Below are 18,414 nucleotides of genomic sequence, written 5' to 3' on the forward strand. Positions count from 1 at the left end.
TCGCTGTAACCAATCGTTACCAACACATACACGGGTGGTTTGCGGTGCAACCGCATAAAAGCGCAGATGTCACTACCAAACTTGAGTTGAAGTATAGTTGTGTGATCCCAAAGATATCTAGAGTCAATGCAAGTTATTACATAATCAGAACAGCAGCATTAATATATTGGCATTAAAGGTACTCTATATTTCAATTCAGTCACAGAATAGTCATACAAGTAAGCTTGTCAGGAATTAAGAACTGGATCTGCTCATGAAGGGTTGCAATTAGTTTATATATTGGAAAAGGTTGGTTGCCATCAATACCATTTTCTGATAAATTACTCACTGAAGATGATGATGATTAAGATAATGACATCGATGAGCTGGATGTTACATGACACCTATCAATCAAGAGGGTATGATGGTGCAGCATTAAAGGGCTTCAATTGCTTGAACCTTGCCGGTGCCATCATGTCATGCAATTATCATTTCTCTTAACCATTGATACCAGTATTCGCTGTCGAAGTGACGTAATTAATCGCATTAACTACCATAGCAATGGATGAATACAATTAGAGAATAACGATAGGAATTTTATTTTGCCTATCCTCTACCGTGTGATAGGCGACAGGCAGGTCCAATATTTTGAGTAGTGGATGCCGGCAGCCGTATCCACTACGATAAAAATATTGGACCTGCCTGTCGCCTATCATAGGTAGAGGATAGGCAAAATAAAAATTCCTATCGCTTATTCTCATTCTTAGTCAGTTAAATATTATTTTAATAACTGTAAACAAATTTTTTAAAAAAAAAAACTCATTATAAAATGAACGAAACTTGTTTACAACTTCACGTATTCTGTTGCGCAGTATTGTTAGCGCTGCTCGCGATTCCGCACTAGTCTCACGCATCCAGCGCGATACATACGCCGCACCTCTACACGCGTGTTACGAATTATCAAGACGCATGATGACGTGGGGTCGCTTCACGCCCTGATAGACAGCACCAAATCATACGATTGTCCAATCAGAAATGTGTCTACGAACTAGACCACTCCCACTGACTAAGAATTTGTAATTGATCGCCCTGCACGACATCGTTCATGTGGTATCTGTTTGGTGACATACACAGGTAATTAGTGCAATCTGCTTGTAATGCAGGGCGATCTTTCAAAAAAAATTATTCATCTATTGCTATGGTAGTTAATCCGATTATTACGTCACTTCGACAGCCAATACACCAGGGAGGGCAGACTGATGGATAGCGAGGGCAAAGTGGTGAAAATCCACCACAGCATATGACACCGAGGAGTGGTCAAATGCCCACCTGTCAGCATTTCTCTCCTGGTCATGACTATTTACCATTAACCTTACATGACAGCTACACTTACAACATGCAATCAATGCAATTACTATTATAATTAAAGACAGAGATAAAAAGAATTTATCGCGTCTGATGTCACTGTCAATTACGATCCTTGATTGGTTTACACAGGTTAATCGCGTAAAGGAAGACCGATCTATCTGGTGCTGATCGGAGAAAAGGAATTGCAGCAAATGGCGAAAAATACGTACTTTTACAAGGCAAAAAGCAGCATTGTTGACATGGTGCCTTCGCCAAAGAAAGTTTCCTACTATAAAGACCTAACTTTTGAGATGGTTTGCATGTTTGAAGGTGCAAAATTAACAAAATTGTAAACAAAACGTGATCAAATTTGATTGACAGATGACGTCAGACGCGATAAATTCTCTGTCTTTAATTATAGCTTGATCCTTACCAGAAAATATCAACAGGGTAAATCACAATTAACATCCGAGTCGCCTGCGTCTAGTTTGTCATCTAGACATATTGGAAACATGACTGATAAATCACATGACCATCTCTTTTCATTTTCTTCAAAAAACAGATTATGTGACATCAGCTTTTCATACAATATGCACTGTCTACAGTAGTATATCACAACTGTGATTTGACAAAGCTATTGTGATGCCCCACTGGACGCCATGATTCAACACAGCGTGATTAAGCTGCAGTGTTCCTGTATCTTAGATGCAGTGTTAAAAAATAAAATTTCAACTGTGTGTCAGATTAAATCTAAATATTAAGAACAGTGCTCATGTAGACCTAACATTGTCTTGCAACCTCCTCAAGTCACTATTTGCTATTAGATTTGGTGTAAAACAATTGTTTTTCTCAATTAAAAAAAAACCAGTTTTTTGCCAATTATTTTAGAAACATGACTTAATTTTGTGAGCCACATTTTGAGAGTGAACTGGTGGTAATAGCACTGCATCCAGGACATAAAACACATAATAATATATTGTCTATCATATACAGTCCAAATAAAAAGCATAGTCCAGGACTAGCTATCGTCACTGATACTGCATCCCGCCGCCTCCAAACTGTTGTGAATCTTTTGGCCCTAGCTGTGATGGATCTTCCATTGTGGGATTAACTGCAATGAACAGAAAAACAAATTAAGGTTAAATTCAAACCCAGACCCATACCACCCCTCCACTATTATAATAGACATGCCTTCCTCGAGTCAGTTAAGTAAAATCAAATTTTGTGATTTTTTTGCAGTATTCTGTTATGCTGTTATTCTTTTAACAGTCCTCAAAGTAAACTTTATCTAATGATATGTACTTTTAAAAGTGTGTAGCTGGGAGGAAAAGCCATCCATCATTTGAAAATTGACCTTTCGCATTGAAGATAAACATCTCCCCCCCCCCCCAAAAAAAAAAGACATTACATTTGTAGGTCTTTTTGGGAAACAAATGTATATCTTCAATGTGAAAGGGCAAAGGCCACATTTTAAACCCATGTTAAGAGGTTAAGAGTGCTATAGTTGATCTGCCTAGTCCATAGTGTGCGTTCTAAAGAAAGTAGACAAAGTATATGACTTAATAAATAATATGTGATGCTTCTGGGAAGATGTCTCAAAACAATTCTCTAAGTAAAATACTAGTATATAGATATTAATCCGCGATGTTTAAAGGCCTGCCAATTACAAGCTGATCAAACTATAGGGCTATAAGAGTTCCCCATTTCTCCAATAAAGTTTGACCTTTTCCGTAAATCCCATAAGCGGGTAGACCACTGATGTTGTCACACTGATGCGAACATTGTTACTGTGCACATCACAGCCTAACTGGGCAGTTACAATAAGTGCTAAATATTGGGTCGAGGAATAACCAATAATGGCAAACATCGGCGTGACATCAAATGACAATATCTCATGTCTACCCGCAAAGGCTTATGGGATTTAATAAAAAGGTTAATTGTGATATATGATCATTGAAAGTGTTCCTTACTTGGCCTAAATTGTTCAGCTGACATTCTTGTCATGAGGATACCGATGCCTTCAATCATTGCTAACAGCACACCGCCTATCATGGCTGACCCTGCCATAGCCATTGCTCCACCTGCAAAACAAAAATAGAGGTCCACATTACAATATAATCTGTTGCAAAATCTGAAGATCAGTTCAGGTTTATTTTAATCACAACATACAGTGGTGTGTAGAGAGATGCAGATGTCACAGAAATGTTGAGCATGTGGACTTGTGGCACCGATTTAATGGTCCTAAAACAACATGTGGTCTTAATTATTTATATTTAAATTGTGGGATAGGCTTTTACGATGGGAATTCAAAACAATTAGTGGGTTTTTTAGCGGGTTCGCCGTCGGACAAGTTTAGAACTGTCAAGCTTTCGTCAGGAGTAGCTCTGACTTCTTCAGGACAAAGTACAGTAAGAATGAGACATGTAGACCACCCCTTGTCTACTGATGACTCTGAAAAGAGCCGTTCACTGAAGACTGCCCCTTGTCAACAGAGAACAAGCAGATTTCGCCTATCTGCTAATATAAAGATTTTGGTAGCTCTGAAAAGAGCCGTTCACTGAAGACCGTCCCTTGTCTAAATTATTTATACCCAGGGATACATGCTTTAAGATTACAGTATAAAAGTAATGTCAAATACAACCAGCGCAGCTTAAGCAAAGATATATTAGGCTGCAAATGGCAATTGCAGCATTGATGTAATGCTGGTAATGTAGATGTATATAAATATGTGTTTTATATGTTTTGACAACAAAGGGTTGTTTTTGGACACTGCTGGTTTATTTAGCGAATCATTTTAAAGCCCGAGCAAGATGCGATAAAGATTGACAAAGAATTCACCAAAAAAGTTTAACCGAAGAAAATACTTGAACTGCCCAACTTGCTTGATGTTAGGTCACTTAAATGATATTTCTTTACTTCATATCATGCATTTTCCTTCTTTACAATATCCACATATCTTTCAATGTCACAGGAATTTTATGTATTGAACAAAAACCTTGGCAAATGTTTGTGTATCACATCAAGATTCAAGATACATAAATTAGCTAATCATATCTGTCTTACTTCTTGCTGCTAATACTGCTCCTGTGAGTGCCCCTGATGTAATAGAATTCCATGGGTCTTCTTTCTGTCGTATGTGTACTAGAGCACAATCAAATGTGGAAAATAGACCTCCCCATACTGCAAAATTACCTGCAAACATTCAAATAATACCACAACTTATTTCACATGGTAAATGGTGATTATACAAAACTGTGTATTTTAGGTTCAAAATGCACAAATGCTGTTTGTAAAGAACATAGTTAATATTAACCCTAACACCCAACCCTGCTTTTTGCTATCGGAAGTTAAAGAAGAAACAAAAAAGGAGAGAAGATGAAGAAAGAAGTCACTTGGCACTCCCGGGATTCGAACCTTAAACCCTCCGTATGCCAAGCACACGATCACGGACCGGTAGCTACCCGGGTAACGCTGCCCCAGGCAGCAATTTTGTGAGCATTTAACACTTAGGGTGATTGCGTCATCGCAGACCCTGGGATTCACGCATGCGTAGTGGTTTTCATTGTGGTATTTTGTGGCATCTATGGATGTTAGGGTTAATAGTGTCTCTTGACTCGCTTCTATGCCCAACTACAATTCACAAACAATTGTCTGATATACACTGTATCCTGGGCCCAAGCTTATTTCTTGATCAACCTGCCCATAGAACAAGTGGCTGTGGTTTGTGCCCATTAAACTCTCAACATATTATTGAATACTTTTGGAACAGTGCATACATACTGCAAGCTCAAAGTTCTGATTATATATAGTTTTAACAAATGTCTTTAGATAAGATTTACTAAAAGATTGAAATTCACAACTAAACATCCAGCTTGTCAGCCAGCTATGTTTACAAGGCAATTGCCAATGGGCTAGTCCAGTTGAAACCCATACACCCGATATGGAAGAGATTACCTCAATCTTCCACACAGGGAGTGTGAATTTCAAATGGGGTTACTTGAATGGCTGACTCCATATAAAATTAACACCCTCTGCGTGGGAGATTAATGTCAATTGTCATGTCATCTATCCTTTTGGGATATCTCATATTCAAACTATGATTTTAGGACAATTGTAGTCCATATGAATACTTACCACCCACTATAGGTGCTTTTGTTTTAACAGCTACAAGACTACCAATAAATCTGTTTCTATAACCCTGAAAGAAGGAAATAAGAACAATGTTACTATCATATTTATTCCTTGAGTGATTTAAAATAAATCTATAATTGAAAGTAGTCCAACCTCAACCTCCTGTATTCAACCAGGAGACTTTAACATCAATTTAGTATACTGATCACTATCTTGTCACTCAGTAAGAGAATTACAGACCTGCCAATCTTTTAAGTCAGAAAGAGGGACATTGAGGAAACACAACCTTGTACATACATGACACAAACCAGGAACAGACACATTCAAAGAGTTGAGGTGTGCCATACTTTCAGAGTTCAGGGAAGGTTTTACAGGTCTAAATTTATCACAATAAGGAGAATGCAATAGGAAAATTTTCAAATGAAATTTGCATAATTTTCTGCTGTAGTGCTGTTCTTAAATTTGAATTTGCTATCACTGAAATTTTCAGAAAGAAGGACTGTCCCTCTTTTTCACTTTGGAAATCCCCAAAAGAGAGACAGACAGTTGGCAGGTCTGGAATATTTACAACTGGCACTCTATCAATTAACTTTGTTATGAAAATCATCAACTTCTGCATAAATAAGTAAACTATATATTGATATATGTGACCGTACAGCACGAATGAGCCGTAAATGTCCTCAATTGTATTCCGAGTTACAGTGTAAAATGGGCATGAAGGTCATATTCATAGGTATTTCAATTTGGTGCTACGTGTATCTCATTAAGGGCAGAGTAATGGGAGAGAACATGGACCTTTTCGAGCTTCATTATTTCTGAATTGTATGTCCAAAGTATATAAAACTATACATTTTTGGAAAGGAAATGAGTCAAGGAATCCCATGGTGACGTCAGATTTGTTCAAAAATCTCAAGTTTTTGAAAAAATCACAAAAATTCACTTTTTACTCTAATTTTTTTGTGACAACTTAGAAAAAAATCTGTTCGAAGTAAAAAAAATTCAGTTAACTTTTCATGAAGAAGAGACATGAACTTAGGGAAGGTTTTTTTATTTTTTTGAAATTCGTCTCTTTTTTCGAAATATTGAAAAAAACATGTGAAAAAAGCCATTTTGTCATTCTATTAATCTAAAAATTGCACATAATGGTGTATATTTTTATTTAAAACAAATATTTTGAAAAAATGAAAAAACCTTCCCTAGACTTTGATGTACTCTAAAGGATAGTGCAAAAAGTTTACCCTTTGCTTGCATATTTTTTGAGTTATCTTGTCACAAAAATCCCGCAATATTGTCAAAAGTGAACTCTGAGAAATCGACGTTTTAGTAAAAAAATGTCAAAATTATGCACAAAACGTCCTTAAATTTTAAAACGGTAAGACTTTCACACTTGTAAAAGCTGTATCTGGTGCATGGTCTAAATATGCATCTTTTTGCACCAATGAATCTATAATTTCTGCTTTCAGTGCGCCAAAATTCAAAATAATTAAAAAATCCAAGTGGCATTTTGACTGCAAATGTTTGTTTTGTTTACACCACATTTGCTGGCGTTAACAACATACCGAATGCGCCTTGACTGGCGTTGGACATACGCCAGAGAGTTGCGCCGGCGTCACGCTTGACGCGAATCGTGCCAGTAATCACAATATTTCGTGATTCGCAAGCATTTCTGACTCATTATTTCCGCCAATTTACTAAGCTGTCTTGAGCCATGTGACTTTTAGAGTTGAAAAGAGTGAAATAAATCAAGCAAAAATACAAATAAATATTAGCAAGTTGTATTTTATCAGTTTCAAGTGAAAGAATACATCTTAGTGTTGATAAATATCAACAAATCTCAAATTCGGTCGTTGACGAATGTGTCTTCCATTACTCTGGCCTTAAATGAGGTACACGTAGCACCAAATTGAGGTACCAATGAATACGACCTTCATGCCCATTTTACACTGTAACTCGGAATACAATTGAGGACATTTACGGCTCATTCGTGCTGTACGGTCACATATCACTATTTCTTCTCAAAAGAAACTGTAAATAAAATTTAAAACAGCATACTTGTTTCTCTGTTTACAATCATTGGGACCACAATGCAGTTCCTGCGTACCAACATATTGGCTTGCTAATTGAGCTGAATAATTTGCACTGAAAATGGATGTAATAAATAGGGTGCGATGATATTTGACAATACCAGAGTTTGATATCCTGACCTAAACCAATAGGGTCATCCCCTTTAAATGGTGCACCAGTTACATGTACTTCCTAATTGAATAGAAATATTAGGATGTTAATAGAAAGGGTGCATATCAAGATTAAAAAATATTGTATGAACTTACTGCTGGTGCATTCCTTGCTCCTAATATTGTATGAATGACACCTCCTCCTATACACCCCATAGAAAAAGCACCTCCGCAATCATCCACTATCCTCCAGGGGCTGAAATTACAAAGAATTCAATGGAAAGAATAGTTAGTTATTCTGCAGAAAGTTTTTGTAGCCAGATATATCATTATTACCTTGGGTAAGTATAGAGCGCTTGCACAGCCTGCAACTTTTTTGTATTGATCCATGCCTTGGCGATTTTGCTGGAGGACAAACAAAGCACTGTTCACTGCACTGAGCAATGGGGGAAAACTCCGGTTCATGACAAAAAAAAAGTTCAGTTATCTCCATTTAATATTAATTTTTCACCAGAGGAATTGTTCAGAAATATTTCTTTATTTTTTCAGCAAAAATTTACAATTTTAATGATGAAATTGTGTTTTAAAGACTAGTTTTCCTGTCTCAGAGCATGACTGTGCATTGAAACAGTGCAGAAAACTTTGCTTGCTTGTCCTCCACCACACTTGACTGACTTCACTTAGTTTGACCTATTGACCTACTGTGCAAGGGCCCTATACTCAAGCCTGGCATCATGACAGGGATTAGGCCTAATAAAAAAATAAACATGTTTCACATCCCCTCCTGCTTCCTTTGATTTCTTCAATGATATTTTTATTTTTTGAAATTCAGTTTTAACTTTTCAAAAAATATGTCTAGGAAGGCTATGCTTTCTATAGCCTTGCCTTGCTAATAATATACCAGAAACACCTTTGTAAGGTTTTGTGATAAATTAGAGGGGGCTACTTCTCAGAATAACACTGATTTTGTGATAAAAACAGAAAATAAAAAAACTAGGTATGCCAGGTGCATTCAAATTTGCCATCAAACTGCATCATTTTATATATCAAATTAAAGCCCTTGAGTAAAGAAAGCCAAAACTGAAAACTGAAAACCTTTTTTTCATAGCACTTTCCGTAGCGAAGTTACATCTTGTCAAAGATTGACTTTCATCAAAAAGATTCAGCTAGCAAAATTCCCAAAAAAAGCATTTCGGTGGTGTTTCTAGATCTTAGTCTCATGTTGATAGCAGCTTTTTGAATGGAACTGCTATCAAAATCCTCAAAATTCCATGTGCGAGTGACTTATCACCATAAAAAATCATATATTTGGGTTAAGTGAAGTATAGACAACATATTTATGTAGGTTTCCTTCTTAGGCCAGTTCTTTTATATTTCTATGTAAATTATGTATTATGTTCTAGGCGAATTTGGCTGACTAGCAAATGTGTTAATTAAGGGGGCGCAACACTAAATAAGCGTCCCATACATTGTAGGATAACGTGTGATTTCGGCCTACTTGAGCGCCATTCCTGGCGCCCCTGCAATACTTGGCAAAATAAATTTGGTATCAAATTAAATTGTGGGATAGGCTTTTACGACGGGAATTCATAACAATTAGTGGGTTTTTAGCGGGTTCGTCTTTGTCCATAACAACGGTAGACCGCCCCTTGTCTGCTGGAAGGACAATTATGGAATCATCATTCTTGAGTGAATTCAACGCTTCTCTCTCTTCTCGAGATATATTTGGTTGAGGAACTTTGGCTTTCTTGAGAACCCTGAGAACATCACTTCGCACTAGGTTGGCTTCACCTTCACATAAGTCTTTTAAGCCGTGTTCGGTCGCTGCTATTAACTCTTTGACCGGAGTTGGTGAGAAATTCATGCCTTTGCTTAAGATAGCATTTTCAGATTCACTAAGTTCCCTACTACTTTCATTGCGGACTGTATTTTGAGGAAAGTCACTCTTATTTCGCCAATCACGCCTTAGTATGTTGACCGGCAGGTTTTCTTGTTTTAGACAGGCAAATTTCTGAAGATGTTCTTGCTTAACACATGAGTATGTTTTGTCGGCTGCTATCTTGGCCACACGTGATACAGTTTTAAAATCCATTTCATTCATATTATCTTTGAGCCAATTGTACGTTTGATTTACTTCATTGGATATACGTTGCACTTGCTGTCGATTTTCATTAATCGTGGCTTTGACAAGAGATAGACCAGCTTGTAGCATAATGCGTTTTGCTTTATTAGACTTGAGACCCGTTGTGGGCATTAGACCTTTAGGAACAATATCATTGTCTCTGCATCTTCGTTGGAAGAGCAATTGATTGTGCAGTGTAGCATTCTTGCATAGTAGTTTCTTATATTTCTTGGAATATTTCTTGCCGTCCTCCCCGTAGAGGTTAAACAAATTGTGGGATAGGCTTTTACGACGGGAATTCATAACAATTAGTGGGTTTTTAGCGTGTTCACCGTCGGACAAGTTTAGAACTGTCAAGCTTTCGTCAGGAGTAGCTCTGATTTCTTCAGGACAAAGTACCTAAGAATGAGACATGTAGACCGCCCCTTGTCTACTGATGACTCTGTTTCTGTAGATTCAAAAACTTTTGTCGGCATATATCGATGACCGTTGACTTTTTTTCGCTATTTCGCGGTGCAAAAAATATGGCCTAAAAATATACTAAATTCACCACTCACATTTCAAAATCGGAAGTTGTCTTCATCCGCCACAGAGAATTGCTTTTGAGATTAAATGTCCGGTTTTTTCTGCATCTTATCATTGAAGACACTTGTCGAATTCATATGAGCTGATTTTGAGTGATTTAAAGTGAACATGTCGGTAGATATGGTCGCTAAACAATCTCATATTCACTATGGACTATATTAGCAGAATTTCGTTCTTACATAAAATGCGTAGTGATTTAGTGTTGCGCCCCCTTATAAGGATTTAAAAGTTTTCAAAATCCACATTTGTCACTTGTTAATTAAACTAGAGAAAATTTGTAGCTCAACACCGAAGATTTCATGTCTCTGCGACATTTCGTTCAAGAGAAATGTTGTTTTAAAGATCAGTGCCGAAAGGCTAATGAAAGTTGATTCCCAGTTTTCCGTTACCCTACTCCGCTCAAAACAATTTGCTGGCCAAATATTTCATTATTTTGAATAAAATGTTGATTTCTAACAAACTTTAACATACAAATAAATAATTGTGGTTTTAAATATATCATAAATCTCTTTCTGTTGATTTTCAGGGATTTTCTTTGCAGTAGGAGCATGGTATATGGTTAATAATGAATTATTAATGAATACCTACAGCCTACTCAATTCTCTGTCCCGCACTTTTTGATCTGCTCTGATCTCATCCCGTAAAAAATATTGTGAAACTTTTGATAATAGTTGTACAATCACCTTCATGTGGTTGTAAACTACATCTGTAAACTTCAAACTGTGATTTATCACATGTATACATGGGTAGTTATTGGTTTACACCTGTAACAGATGCAATAATGAAATGGTATAAAATAATGAATAATGAATAATGAAATGGTCATCTACACAGTTATGAAAAATAATGTAACGGGAAACTGGGAATTGACTTTCATTAGCCAAACGCGGAAAATCGCATATTTCAACTTTTCCCCCAATATGCGAGAGTTTGTACAAAACTCACTAAACTGGTGACAGACAACAATTTAAGCACGTCTTTGAACCAAGTTTAATTTCTTTTCTAGATTATCTGTCTTGCCATTTTGTTTTGGAAAGCACTTGTTTAATGAGTGTGAAGTATAAACACCCCCCCCCCTGTTTCAGTAGTAACAATTATGATCTTTTTGCATAGGCCTACTGAATATGCAGCAAAACGGCTTCATGCAGATTAACAATGTCTATTAACTTTGACGGAGCCTGCTCGGCCAATAAGGGACGCACCATTAGATACTCAGGGTGGGGGTAGGAAGTTTTTCAAAAAAAAAAACTTCACCCACTACATGAGCAAAAAAAAAAACTTTCCCCACCAACACTAAAAAAAAAAAAAAACCTTCCCCACCCAACTGCGTCTAAAAAAAAAAAATTTAAAAAAAAAAACTTCTTACCGGGTGGTGAAAAAAAAACTTCGCAGCTTGCCGGGCGGGCGAAAAAAATTTCTTCCCCGACCCCAACTTCCTACCCCCCCCCTGAGTATCAAATGGTGCGTCCCTAAAGCGTTTTTCCCAATAATAATTCATCAGGGTGACTTTTTGTAAAACTTGTTTATCATCATGATTGAAATAGAACACATTTCATGAAACGCATTTCTTATTTTGCGCGAAGAATGTGAAAAGAACGCGTTCATAACGACGGCCGTTACAAGGGGGGCGCAACACTAAATAAGCGCCCCATAGGATAACGTGTGATTTGGCCTACCTCGAGCGCCATTCCTGGCGCCCCTGCAATACTTGGCAAAATAAATTTGGTATCAAATTAAAGCTCTGTTTCTGTAGATTCAAAAACTTTTGTCGGCATATATCGATGACCGTTGACTTTTTTCGCTATTTCGCGGTGCAAAAAATATGGCCTAAAAATATACTAAATTCACCACTCACATTTCAAAATCGGAAGTTGTCTTCATCCGCCACAGAGAATTGCTTTTGAGATTAAATGTCCGTTTTTTTCTGCATCTTATCATTGAAGACACTTGTCGAATTCATATGAGCTGATTTTGAGTGATTTAAAGTGAACATGTCGGTAGATATGGTTGCTACAATCTCATATTCACTATGGACTATATTAGCCGAATTTCGTTCTTACATAAAATGCGTAGTGATTTAACTTGCGCCCCCTTAAGGTTTGCCTGGGATACCAAATACCAGAATAAAACTGAATAACCTAATTTCATGTATGCTTACATGAGGATGGGCTGTGTTCTTATGACACATGCTGCATGCAGTTTGACACACCATTCATGATTAATATTAATTTAAATAGACATTTGGTTAGACATGTTAGACAAATGTTAGATTTGTTGTTAAGTTGCATCTAGACACAGACTTTAAGGTACATATTTCGAGGTGCATAACAAACACCAAATTGGTGTCATAACAAACACCAAATTGGTGTCGATGACCTGACATGCATGCATTCTTTTGTCGAGAGTTCACATGGTCTTTCAATTTGTGCCGAGTGTCCTGGCAGACTTGACTATGCTTCAGTGGTCATGAAAGCAGTGTTCGATTTACCACCTGCATACCCAGCCCTCGAATTAAGGATCTGAAGGGGCACGGCAACTTTTTTAGGGCAAGTTGATAATTGCCGTGGATTTTCACTGAAAAGGCAAGGCAGCACGGCAATTTGTAATATTTCAAAAGGGCATCAAGGCAACTGTTGAAAATTTGAGAAGGGCACCAAGGCAATTTTTCAAAAGCGAATAGATGCATTACCGTCAGCTGAATTCGACACCAAAGTAAAATTTGACTCTCAACTTTACACTAAAACTAACCTGATTGCTTAAAAAACCTGCTTTATAATACAGTTTAATTTACTTAAATTTTGCGATCCCAAGTTCTGAGCTGCAAAACTGACTCGAAAATAGCGATGAAACAGCTGTAACTTTGGTAATAATATTGATCAAATTCGCCGGGATAAAAACTATTTCGTGCAAAACATATCTAGAGATGGGCTCCCATGTACAAGATAAGACGATACCGGAAGGGTATCGCCATCGGTTTGCAATGGGAAGTCAATGTTTGATAATCGAGAGAACAATTGATTTGCCCAGAACTCAGATTTTGTTCACGACACAAGGTCAAGGAAGCTATAGTTACTAACAGCGTTTCTGATTGGTCTATAGTATGCGTTGAAGGTATTTCTCTGACCAATCGAGAAAATGAAGTCAGATTTCTAGTAACCAGATAATGTATAAGCCGATGTGATTGGCTGAATATGTAAGCTACGTAGGGGTAATGAATATTAATTCACAACAAACTATTGTGTATACTGTGATTGATAGCTGGGTTACGATGCTCAAAATAGCGATCGTGTTCAAGATTTTCGATTTAATTTTCCACAATTTTGCTGGGATTTAACCAGTACTTGTTAATGATTTTATAATGAAGGGGCAGGGCTGGCCGGCTAGGGCACCCACGGCAACTTCATTTAGGGGCACGGCAAGTGACTGCCGTCGGTAAAGGCCATATTTTGAGGGCATTGCGGCAATGGGGGTGGGCACCCACGGCAATATGCCGTCGGTGCCGTGGGTTGTGCATACCTGCACCAGTGCATGTAACATTCCCTCTGTGCATGCAGCTTTTCACTACCTGCCTGCACGCGTGCATGTACGATTTTAGCGCTAGCGATATGACAAGGCAATACAAAAGTAAACAAGCAGTCAGTCCGATTTGGAAAACCCAATCTATTTTTAGCGCAACATCCTGACTTCATTATCAGGGCTGGCGCAAATGCACGACAATTCCCGATACCCCTATCACGTGAGAACTGTCACTTTTTTTTCATTGACTTCCTAGTCTTCTACACAGCCAGTTTGCGCCGGTCTGATACTTGTCGATCCTAACGAACATTCGAGATAGCCACATACAGTCTGGTCCGAGACTATGACTTCCCTTAGAGGGGCTAGCGTAATGTGATGTCATCCACCAATTCCCGATACCCTCGCACATGTAGAAGCTGTCATTTTCATTTTATTGAAAAAAAAAGAACCGGAATTTAAACCGTGGGAAATATTTGTTTACGTACGGAAAATAATCATAATAATGTCCAGCAAAAAAGGAAATACCTCAAAAAACACTTGCATCATTCTGGAAATCGTGCACCTCGTCGGCGACTAGTTCTAGAACAGATGAAGCCACAGCATCCAGTGTTTTGGCTAAGAAATCGGTGAGTGATCGGCATATAAAAAATGACAATGACAGTGGAGCCGGGAATATTATTACAAGCTTAACTGACAATGATCGTGATTCAATGTGATTTTATGTTTGCTTTAATTTTGGTGCATGCACACTTTTTGCTGTGCATGTAGAAATTTTGGGCTACATGCACCAGTGCAGGTAGGAAAAAATTTGTAAATCGGACACTGCATGAAAGGATTCAATAGATAACCTCTGCCCCACTAATCCCCAGCTATTGTCTGAAATTGCACCTCGGAAGATATATTATAACAACTCAGTCCCTCAAATGATAGTCATATAACGACCAAAAGATAAATGACTGACTATCATTGAGGACTGAGTTCCGCAGTCTAAGTTGCATCATCTTTTTCAACATGTTCAACATGATTTGTTTACTTAAATTCTAACCTTTTAATATACCACTTTTTACTGGATCTTAGTGCTGTCAGAAAAAACAACACAAGTAGCCCTATCCTTTTATGTTTCTAAGTAACTAAACCATTGTCAGTGATTGTAACAAACAAAACAAGATTAGATTTAGAAGGCAAACCTGCCGAATTCGGCAGAAATTTTTAATTTGTAAACGATATCAACAACAAGTTTCGGTTGTAACACTACAACCAATCTCAGACTGCTTTATTTTATGGATAATAAACAAAATAGAAATGTTTAACTTTCCTATAATTGTAAATTTAAGTCGATCGAATTCCTACAAATTATCAAATTTCTTAGAAAAAGCTTACCAAGGTTCACGTGCGTATTCTTCCATTGCGATGTCGTAAGTGATTGGTTCCCTGTGAAAATTAAGATCAAGAGTTGATCATACTGATGACTGCTACAAGAAAATGATTCGGTACCAGCAAAATCAGAAATTGGTTAGCTGCTTACACAAGCAACATCAAGCACGCTCTTGGTATGGTATTTCACAACATAAAAATTAAATGCGACGCTAGCATTGGTTGTGTAAGAGCTGAAAAGGGAACTTTAATGACCTTTGACCTTTATTTACAAGACTTCGCGCCATCGCCAAGCTTCCGAATTCGTCTACCTTTCGAAACAGTGAGATTTATTCGCACTATTCTTGGCTGCTTCTGGTGCTAAACCAAGAAGTATAGCACTTGCTTTCTTTTTATGGAGATCACTGACCCTACAGATTGGCCAAGCTCAATGACGGAGCTACGGGTAAGCTAGCGCCTACTGATTTAGTAAGCCTGTAAACAAATTTTTTTTTTAGTACATGATTTTACAATTACAATTACGTCATTAGATTAATTTAGAGTAAGCTTATAAATTGTCAAAAAAAAAATCTTTTAAAATTTGCATTGTCATTGATTGACATGATAATGACATTTTACTAAAATTGATATCCACCGGTACCAGGGTTCCCGTTAAGGATTTTAAAATGTGCGTCATGTGTGACGCAAGTTTGCTGACAAGGTTGAAAAAACTTGCGTCCAGACATATTTTTGTGCGTCCATCTGAAATTCACGATCAATCATACCGGGAAATTCTGCGGGATTCCATGATCAGAACGACAGCCTCTTGTTGGTAACACACGTACCCGTACCCCGGGTGTACACTTCATCAAATTGATAAAATAAAAGTGCATTTTCGCCGTGATATTCATGTATTCCATCTCCAATCGCTATGATAATTTTTCTCATTTCTGTGTCAGTTTTGGTCCGAAACGTGCTCAGAAACAGCTGCAAAACATGCGCAAATTTTCGTACTTTTACTTCCGGGTTTTTTAATTTTAAAACGTGTTGTTGATGCTATATAAAGCTAAAACACGCGCTGCCACAAATAATACAAAACAAGGTTATCATTTGGATTTTGTCTTTAAAATTGCTTTTATTCATCGTAACAATAATACTAATAAAGTAAACGTAGATTATTTATGAGAAAATAAACTTAAAACATTAAAAACTAAATATTGTCAGCTTGTGATAAATAATTAAACAAACATTAACTGCATGTTAGCCGCACGTTAGATGCTTTGTTTACTGTAAACAAAGCATCAATGGGGACTTTCCCATCAAACAGCGATCGTACGGAAAGCTTGCAAAAAGTGCACGATTTCCTGACGTTGCATTTACAAATATTACAGATTTTACTACAATTCTTAAGCAGGTGGGTCAAAATTTTGGGGCTTTTATTATCTTAAAATATAAAAGAATAAAAATTTCAGTATTTTTATCATCAATTAATGATTAGATTTTGAAGTTTTGTCTGCGTCCACATGCATGTGACATGGACGCAAAATACTTGATTAGCCATGTGAACTTGCGTCCATATTTGTAAAATACGCGTCTGGACGCAATGACGCACACTAACGGGAAGCCTGACCGGTACGTATGTTTGGTTCCACGCAGTCGCAGCCAATGGCAATACCAATTACTATTTATTTTTAAAAGTGTCTCGTCTGACGTCTCAAATTAACTTGAACAGTACCGGTATAAAAGTTACGTAAGTCGTAACATTGATGGGGGGGTCGTAGAATTTTTAGACCAAAAATTGGGAAGTTATATTGTTAACACCAAAAATATGGGGTTAGGCCACTAACAGCCGATTTTGAGTTTCCTGTCACATACATAATATCTGAAAACAAGTGAGGTAACTTTTTCATTATTCTAGCGAGTTCGGTGGAATTAGGATTTTCCAGTTTATATCTGATCGTGTGTAAAAATTGTTCACAAACTTGATTTATTTTAGGGTTCAAAAGTGCCATATCGACAAATATAAACATAATTGGTAAATATATAGATGAATCTACCCACATATGCACATATTTTCATTTTTTGCACGAAAACCAACCTTACATTGGATATGACGTACGTAGAGTGAAAATTCTACGGTCTAATCAGATCCGACGTCATTTTCCTACTGACCTCGAAACAACAACGTTGTTTATAATTACTACACAACTGTATCTGATGATGTAAATATTCATATCATGTCAAAGTTCAAAGAATGACCTTTCTTCTGATACCAAAATAAACTCATTCAGACGAAGCAGAAACGGAGTGCGATCAGTCCAAACAGGGGTTCAAATTCGCAATCAATTGCGGGAACCAGTTTAGGTTCTCGCAAATGGCTTTTGCGAGAACCTTTGGTTCTCATCAGAACCAGGCTTTCGATTCCCGCAAAATATTGAGAAAAAAAAACCCTGTAAAATCATAATACCCTATAAATAGGTGGGAATTTGTATGCAACTTCCTATAACATTATTAATAACAAAACCAAGTTGATTATCTTTTTTTCAACTTTGAATCCTGAAAGTAATTTTAGTTTACCGAACGTAAAATACTGACTACACTGACTGTACACAGCAAGCTCAGCAACTTTCTTTAAGCTTATTGAACTTCGACTATCGCTGTGACTTACCTATCATGCATTAATGAGACCTCAACATAACATTCATGTATTAAATATAGTGCAGTTTAAAAGGTTTTACACCTGTATGAGTTCTATTTTTGGAGAATTTGAGGCGGCGGATGACCCAATCTCCTACTGCTAGCTACGCGATGAAGAGATGTCAAAACATGAAAATATACCATATACGCAATAATACCCCTAATTTCACTTGATTTATTCATACCTAAATTTATTACAAATTTCCTTAAATGTTAAGCTGAAAATTGCTTAAAATAGCTTTTGTATGTACTGTTATATGATTCGCAATTTTAAACCATATCTTTTCAAATGAAATGCAAATTAAATTAAATTTATTCCACGTATTATTTTGTACATCGGGTAAAGGGTGAGCACGTGTGTAATAAAATGACGACGCTCATTTGACGATTAATTATTCATGTTACGATTAATTATTCATGTTTACCAGACACTTTCGTAAGAAAGAGATGCCGTGATTGGTGGAAATAGGCAAGGTGAAAGCGATACAAACCAATGAAGGAGACTTTCAT

General features: G+C 37.1%; 2 protein-coding genes across 2 annotated transcripts in view; one reads left to right on the plus strand and one right to left on the minus strand.

The window, feature by feature from the left end:
• Positions 1 to 1,015: 1,015 nt before the first annotated feature.
• On the minus strand, positions 1,016 to 15,325 carry LOC140171237 (mitochondrial import inner membrane translocase subunit Tim17-B-like). The gene is made up of 6 exons (XM_072194460.1): positions 15,235 to 15,325; positions 7,788 to 7,887; positions 5,461 to 5,524; positions 4,390 to 4,518; positions 3,297 to 3,407; positions 1,016 to 2,437 (listed from the first exon to the last, which is right to left on the minus strand). Exons 1-6 carry the CDS (start codon positions 15,258 to 15,260, stop codon positions 2,355 to 2,357), a joined length of 513 nt encoding a protein of 170 aa, XP_072050561.1. The 5' UTR covers positions 15,261 to 15,325; the 3' UTR covers positions 1,016 to 2,354.
• A 67-nt stretch (positions 15,326 to 15,392) lies between these two features.
• The window catches only part of LOC140171236 (uncharacterized), a 29,913-nt gene continuing 26,891 nt past the window's right edge, over positions 15,393 to 18,414 (plus strand). Inside the window, exon 1 of the mRNA XM_072194459.1 lies at positions 15,393 to 15,673. Coding sequence (XP_072050560.1) covers positions 15,623 to 15,673 — 51 coding nt within the window. The 5' untranslated portion in view covers positions 15,393 to 15,622. The remainder of the gene's footprint in view (positions 15,674 to 18,414) is intronic.

The sequence above is a fragment of the Amphiura filiformis genome, chromosome 15 (assembly GCF_039555335.1).
Source record: "Amphiura filiformis chromosome 15, Afil_fr2py, whole genome shotgun sequence".
Classification (NCBI taxonomy): Eukaryota; Metazoa; Echinodermata; class Ophiuroidea; order Amphilepidida; family Amphiuridae; genus Amphiura; species Amphiura filiformis.

Excerpts from the sequence above, each read along its gene's own strand:
- LOC140171237 (XM_072194460.1), bottom strand. The coding sequence starts at position 15,260 with ATGGAAGAATACGCACGTGAACCTTG. Across the intron at positions 5,525-7,787 it reads GAGCAAGGAATGCACCAGCA|GGTTATAGAAACAGATTTAT; the intron begins GTAAGTTCATAC and ends TCCTTCTTTCAG. Across the intron at positions 3,408-4,389 it reads AGCAGTATTAGCAGCAAGAA|GTGGAGCAATGGCTATGGCA; the intron begins GTAAGACAGATA and ends TTTGTTTTGCAG.